The 7,483-nt window shown below is 29.5% G+C and overlaps 1 protein-coding gene across 1 annotated transcript; it reads left to right on the top strand.

The window, feature by feature from the left end:
- Positions 1–1,668: 1,668 nt before the first annotated feature.
- LOC133783465 (subtilisin-like protease SBT5.4) lies at positions 1,669–6,273 on the top strand. Its single transcript, XM_062223098.1, has 11 exons — positions 1,669–1,779; positions 1,882–1,991; positions 2,175–2,272; positions 2,361–2,528; positions 2,712–2,823; positions 3,464–4,037; positions 4,121–4,179; positions 4,343–4,591; positions 4,694–4,808; positions 4,892–5,105; positions 5,611–6,273. The coding sequence occupies exons 1-11, from the start codon at positions 1,684–1,686 to the stop codon at positions 6,147–6,149; spliced, it is 2,334 nt and encodes a 777-aa protein (XP_062079082.1). The 5' UTR covers positions 1,669–1,683; the 3' UTR covers positions 6,150–6,273.
- Positions 6,274–7,483: the final 1,210 nt, after the last annotated feature.

Here is a 7,483-nt window from a genome sequence, read left to right as displayed (position 1 = left end):
TTTTTTTCAATTGTGTGTTTTTTTTTTTAAATAGAAGCTTGTTTGAAGAGCATTAAGAGAAGGAAATTGTCAAAATTCAGGAGAGAATTCCTTGTGGCTATTATGAATGCTGTTGTTTATTGTATTTTGGAAGCAAGGAATGTTAGTTTGTGGGAGCAAAAAGTCTATACTGTAAATAATATAGTCAAAAAGATTAAATATGATGTTTGTAATATGTTTTCTCATTTTAAAAGAGAGAAAACAAGTAAAGTAGATAGAGATTGGTATGAGACTTTGAGCTCTAGTTATGGAGCTCTTTGATTATTGTTGTAAAGAGTTGTAAAGAGATTGTTGAGCAATAAAAGTTTTACTCATTTCTCAGAAAAAAAAAATTATGAAAATATTTTCACTGTAATTTTCCCCTTAATGTTTTGCCCCCTCATTGAAACCAATTTCCAAAATAAAGTGTTGGAGTAAATTATATTCCACAAAAGCAATTGCTTTATCTCTGCTTCAAAGAAAATATAAAACTACGTCATTACATTGTAGTAGTGTTGTTTCTGCTTCTCTTCTTTCAATATGTTGTGACTAATAATTGTTACTAAAGAGTACTTTTTAAAAATAAGAGATAATTTTTTGTTGGGACTAAAAATAGTATTTAGTCATACAAATATATGTTGTGACTAAAAAGTTATCACTAAAAGGTATATTTATTTACCGTGAAAGTAATATATATATAGATATATTTTTTATATCATAATACCAACAATATAAAAAGATAAGATTACATGAGAGGTGACAAAAGTCTAAGATGATCGTTTATGATAGTAAGAATGTAGGTTTAGTTATATAATTTTTAATATTTATTTTTAATTTAAACAATTTATTAATATAACATAAAACTCTTTTTTTTTCAGGCCAAGAAAAAAAGAAGATATACATACAATACACACAATATCAATTCTGTTGTATTTTAAATTAAAGGAAGAAAAAATGAATTTGTAATTCCCAATCAAGTGGTGAATTATAAAAGCAATAAATTTTTTTATCACATTAATACAATATTCTGAATATTTTTTTTTCTTTTACCTCGTTCATCGGAAAGATAGGGACATCTAAAGTGACAAGGAATCCTATTAATTTACTTAGTCAATAATAGAAGTAAGAGTAATGTAGGACCTTCTTTCGATTACAAGTAGTGATGCACATGAGGCAGGGAATTGGCGGGAAGTGCTCCCCCGTCCCTGTCCTCATTTATATTTTTAATCCTGTCTCCGCCTTATGCCCTCTTATTTCTTGTCGAAGGCGAGGTGGGGTATCCTCTATTGGGGCGGGGAATCCCCACATAAAATCTTATTTATTTAAAAAATAAATTTTAAAATAAAAATAGTAAATTATATGTAAATTAAAATATTACACAATATTTATTATTTAAAATATTAAACATTATTCAAAATAAAATTTAAAATATTAAAAAAATTACTACTATACTATAATAACACATAAAAATATATATAAAATACATATATATATATTATAAAAATGTATAAAAATTACAACAAGTCCTATCAGAACGGAGAGTGCTAAGATGCAAAATATGCATCTCTAATTACAAGATGCAAAATATGTAATTTTCTTATCTATAAATATGGAAAAACTATGGCAGCCTACTCTCCAATTCCATCTATGCTTTAAAGAAAAACTATGGCCCCACAATGTAGTAGTGTTGTTTCATCTTCTCTTCTCTCAATATTTCTTATTTTCATTTTGCTTCAATCACCGGTGGAAGCCCTTAAAAAGGCAGGCATATAAGTATATACAAATATGCATTTTTATATATATACATATATATTTTCATTTTGCTTCTATTTTCTGAAGTTTTTCTTATATGTATATATGCAGCCTTATATTGTCTACTTGGGAACACATTCACATGGTGTGAACCCTTCCTCAGAAGATCTTGAAAGGGCCACAAATTCTCATTACAGCCTTCTTGGATCATACTTAGGAAGGTAATAATAATTCATTCTCACACAATATTTTATTTTATTTTTAATTTTAGGAATGTAAATAGGGCAGATTTTTCTCACCATTTCTGAAAAAGATTTTCGGGCAAGTCTAGACAAACACAAATTTAAAAAAAAAAAAATATATCTAATTGGTTCTTTCTTAATGAATGCATAATTCTTGTGCAGTGAGGAAAAAGCAAAAGATGCAATCTTTTACTCTTATAATAGACATATAAATGGATTTGCTGCAATTCTTGATGAGACAGAAGTTGCAGAGATTCAAAGTAAGCTTTTTTTTTACTCAATGTGATGCAAAATATATGAACTCTATTGTTTTGTTGTATATCTAATAATATTAATTATTACATATAGAGCATCCAGATGTGGTATCAGTTTTCTTGAGCAAAGGAAAGAAATTCCACACAACTCATTCATGGGAATTTCTTAGATTGGAAAAAAATGGTGGTGCTGTCTCTTATCAATCAATTTGGAACAAAGCTAGATTCGGTGAAGATGTAATTATTGCAAACTTGGATAGTGGTAAATATTTACTAATTTATATTTTGATGCTTCATTAACTCATTATCAAATAAACTATAGCCACTGATCTATCATCTCACTAGCTAACTCTTATATATATTATATATAATGATTGTTATATATATATAGTAATAGATGACAATAATCTGTGTTTTTTAAGGATAGTAAGTGTTGGTTTGGTAGGTGTTTGGCCTGAATCTAAGAGCTTTCATGAGTTTGAAGGAATCGGACCTATTCCATCAAAATGGCATGGAGGTTGTCAACCAGTCATCAAGGATAAAGTCCACTGTAATAGGTTGGTCCACATTCTTTTTTTTTTATATATATATATATATATGGTTGAATGAAAAATAAAATTTAAAAAAAAAAGTAAATTTTTGACATAAAAACTCAATATTTTTACTTTGATGTAGTTATATACTTTTTTTTTTTTTTGGCAAAAATACACAATCTTACTAAACTAGTGATTATGTTACTATCTCATCCGTTTTTCTCTATTAATTACTGACTTGCAGGAGCTAGAACACGTGCTAGTTCCTCATTGATACGGGCCAATTAGAGTGGGAAATCCATACCACCATATACATGCTTATCATTTAAAGAAATAGCTAATTATTTTGAGACTTAAGTGCACTTTTTTTCATACCAAAATTTTGTTGAATAATACTTTTTTATTTTCCACAATACATAATAAAGTAATTAAGAAAAAAATAAGAAATGAATTGCTACGACATATCTATATGGAAGGACAATTTTGTTGATGCATATCAAATATATATATGCTTCTTGCACTTACATTTCTTAACCTGTAAATGGTGAGATTTAAATCTTTCTCTTCCCAATGAAGAGGTGAATGAGCCAAATTTAAATTTCTAAACATGTCACTGTACATTTTTTAAATTAAATAATCTCTTCTCTGTTTTCCAATGCTCTAGGAAGCTAATAGGAGCAAAGTACTTTAGCAAGGGCTATATGGCACTTCTAAAGACTCTCAACACTTCTTCTCTTCAAACTTATATACGCAAGGCAAACTTTTTCACCAGTCGAGACTTTAATGGGCATGGGACTCATACTCTTTCCACGGCTGGTGGTAGTTTCGTCTTTGGAGCAAATGTGCTCGGCAATGGGAATGGCACAGCCAAGGGTGGATCCCCCAAAGCCCGTGTCGCCGCTTACAAGATTGGTGGTTGGCTGCAAACTGAAGATGCACCTGCTTACACCGATGCTGATGTTATGGCTGGCTTTGATGCTGCAATAAGTGATGGTGTGGACATAATCTCGGCCTCTATTGGTAGTGATCACCCGATTGAGTTTTATGAAGATGTGATTTCAATAGGGAGTTTTCATGCCGTTATGAATAACATTGTTGTGGTTGCCTCGGCTGGCAACGAAGGACATGATCCAAAGACTGTAACTAATGCATCACCATGGACCATAACCGTGGCAGCTAGCACAGTCGACCGTGAGTTCAGCAGTTATGTATCTCTTGGCAATAAAAAACACCTTGAGGTACGTAAAACGCCCTGAAGTATCTCAAACTTTTGATATGAAAACAAATATAATTAAGTGTTCATTTTTTGATATAATCACAGGGATCAAGTCTTTCTTCACGCGGCTTGCCATCTCAAAAGTTTTATCCATTGACCTATGGGTTAGTATAAAAAATAAGAGTAATAATACGTGCACCTAAAATATACACTCAAACATTACACACAGTGATGTGGCAGTTTAGCCTAGCCAATCACATTTATAAAAACATTACCCACTGTTTTAAAAAGTAGTGACACGTCACTGTATGTTTATGTGTTTTCCAGGGAGTTCTGCAAGCCTAAAAGCCTAAATCCAAAGAATGTAAATGGGACTATTTTGGTTTGTTATGTTGGGGATGAGACTTCAAAACTTGAAAAGGGCCACCAGGCATTTCTTGCAGGTGCTGTTGGAATGATTCTAGTTAATCATCCCTTAATTGGGAATGAAACAGATCCTGAGGCTCATGTGCTCCCTGCATCTCATCTCAATGCTATTCAAGGAAATTTAGTGATCGAATACCTCAAAACTACCAAGTACAAACAAATAATCTTAAAAGCTGTATTTCTTTGTAGATTTTATATCAAAGACAATAAATTTAATTTGACATAATAATTATGATACTTTTGTGATTCTAGGGCTCCCATGGCTTACATGACTCGACCAAAAACTGGAGTTGGAGTTAAGCCAGCTCCAGCCATGGCTTCATTCTCATCGAGAGGACCTAATGTTATTCAGCCAGCTGTGCTTAAGGTCTACTTTGAAAATTTTCTTATTTAGATTTTACTATTTTTGTATAAAGAAATGTTAACCAATTTTCTCAATTGCACACACAGCCGGATATCACAGCACCAGGAGTCTATATTATTGCTGCATATAGTGGAGCTGTTGGACCAACTGATGAAATATTTGATAAGCGTCGAGTCCAATTCAACACAATTTCAGGTACTTCAATGTCATGCCCTCATGTTTCTGGGATCGTTGGCCTTCTCAAAACTCTTCATCCAGATTGGAGTCCAGCTGCAATTCATTCAGCTATAATGACAACAGGTATATTTATTCACATATGCCCAAATATAATGGATAATTTTTATATAGGGGTTTCACTTTAAGTCCTACCGGTGGGGCTCAGTGTTATTGACTCTTGAACAGTTTTTCGGCAAATTTTTTTTTTTATGACCGTGTATATTGTAGTTGTTTAGAGCTTCCTGCAATTTATTCAGAAAATTCTGAATAGTTTACAGTACCAAAAACTAGGTTCAAATATGTTTTCCACGCGTATAAAAATAATTAGTTACGCGTGCAATAATATGTTTGAACTTAGTTTTCGGTACTGTAAATAATTTGGATTTTTCTATAAATTTACAGGATACTCTAAATAGCTACAATATACGCGGCAAAAAAAAAATCGCGCCAAAAACTGTTCACAGGTCGAGAACACTGAGAGCTCCATCGGTAGGACTCAAAGTGATGCTAATCTATATATATATATATATGAATATTTGACAAATACTGGTATTATTCTTTACTTCTCATCGAGCTAATCTATTTGCAGCAAGAGTTAGAGATAACAACAATGAACCGATGTTGGATTGGAACATGAAAAAAGCAACACCCTTTGAATATGGTTCAGGCCACATTCAACCAAACCGAGCTATGGATCCTGGACTTGTGTATGAAAGAACTATTGACGATTACATGAACTTTTTATGTGCCCATGGCTACAATGAAACAATGCTTAAGAAATTTTATAAGAAACCGTATAAATGTCCCAAATCATTCACTCTAGGCAATTTCAACTACCCTTCCATTACAGTTACAGATCTAAGTTCACAATCAACAACAATCATTACTAGAAAAGTTAAGAATGTTGGCCCACCAGGCACCTACAAAGCATATGTGAGAGCCCCAGCTGGAGTTTCTGTTTATGTTAAGCCCACAACATTACAATTTAGCAAAATTGGTGAAGAAAAGAATTTTGAGATTATTTTGAAGCCAAAAATTGTTGGACAACCTAAAGATTATGTGTTTGGACAATTGAAATGGACAGACGGGAAGCGCTATGTTAGGAGTCCTATAGTAGTCAAGTACTAAAAGGAGTCAGAAATTAGTATGGCAGATTAAAATGTAAAATATTTATTTTATTCAAGCACATTCATCGAGAAAGATTGTATGCATTGTCTGTCATATGAATTTAGTATAATTACGTGTTTATATATTTTTGGACTATTTGTTTTGTTCCATTATGTGTTTGGACTATTTATTTTGACAAATTACTTTTTAAACCTTATATTTTGTAAAATTGTTAAAATAAAATCCTAAACCCGATTTTGGTCAATGATTTCTCAACTAAAATCACAAATAATTTACTAAACTAATAATTCAGAACAAAAATAAAATCATTCTACTTAAAAACTGTGTTGTTATATTCAATTTTTTCTTTATTAAAAATGAGTTTAGGGTTCTATTTTAACCATTTTACAAAACATAGGGTTCAAAAAGTAATTTGTCAAAACACAGGATCCAAATAAGTAATTAGACAAAACACAAGGTCCAAAAACGTATAAACTCTATAATTATTCATAATACGAATATTCATTAATAGAAATTCCAAGAATATAATTGGAGTTATTTAATTAATGTGATCAAATAGTATTTGGAATATATCTAACTATTATCTCATGTTGTTGGATTGAGATTCCTTGTTATTGTACTACCAAACAATTTGTTGGAGTTTTACTTTGGCCTTATATCAGCACTAGATACAAGCAATTCAATCCGGTGTTTAGTTTTATTTATAGAATTTATTAATTATTTTTATTAAATTTGTATTATAATCATATAAATTTCAAATAAATAAATAATATTATATATAAAATATTGACATAAACATATTAAATGAAAAATAAAATCAAAATATTGTTTATGATTTTTTTTAAATATATATATAATATGATAACATTTTTAAACATAAATGATCATTTTTTATAATAAAAATAAAAATAAAAATTATGTATTATATATTATTATTATGATATTTTATAATATTTAAATTTATATTAATAATATTTAAATATATTAATATTATATAATATTATTATAATAATATTTAATTTATATTAATATAATTATTAAATATCTAGTCTTGTATTATATATTATTATAATAATGATATTTTATAACATTTGAATTTGAATTAATATAATTATTATATATGTAGTCTTATATTGATTATTATTATTATAATAATGATATTTTATAATATTTTTTAATTTATATTAATATAATTAATAAATATCTATTTTTAGTTAGTTTTAAAAGTATATTCATTAAATATTTAGAACATTCTGTTAAAGTTAACAAAATAAATCGTTTGAAAATTAACTTTTAGACCTCATGTTTTGTCAAAAGATCAAAAGTATGAAGAG

Source organism: Humulus lupulus, chromosome 6 (genome assembly GCF_963169125.1).
Source record: "Humulus lupulus chromosome 6, drHumLupu1.1, whole genome shotgun sequence".
Lineage (NCBI taxonomy): Eukaryota > Viridiplantae > Streptophyta > Magnoliopsida > Rosales > Cannabaceae > Humulus > Humulus lupulus.
Note: the sequence above shows the minus strand (reverse complement) of the source record. Positions and strands in the feature narration are given on the sequence as shown.

What these genes read in the sequence shown, in the direction of transcription:
- LOC133783465 (XM_062223098.1), top strand. Translation starts at nt 1,684, where the DNA reads ATGGCCCCACAATGTAGTAGTGTTGTTTCATCTTCTCTTCTCTCAATA. An exon ending in CGGTGGAAGCCCTTAAAAAG is followed by an intron (nt 1,780 to 1,881) that starts GCAGGCATATAA and finishes GTATATATGCAG; the next exon opens with CCTTATATTGTCTACTTGGG. An exon ending in TATTGCAAACTTGGATAGTG is followed by an intron (nt 2,529 to 2,711) that starts GTAAATATTTAC and finishes TTGGTTTGGTAG; the next exon opens with GTGTTTGGCCTGAATCTAAG.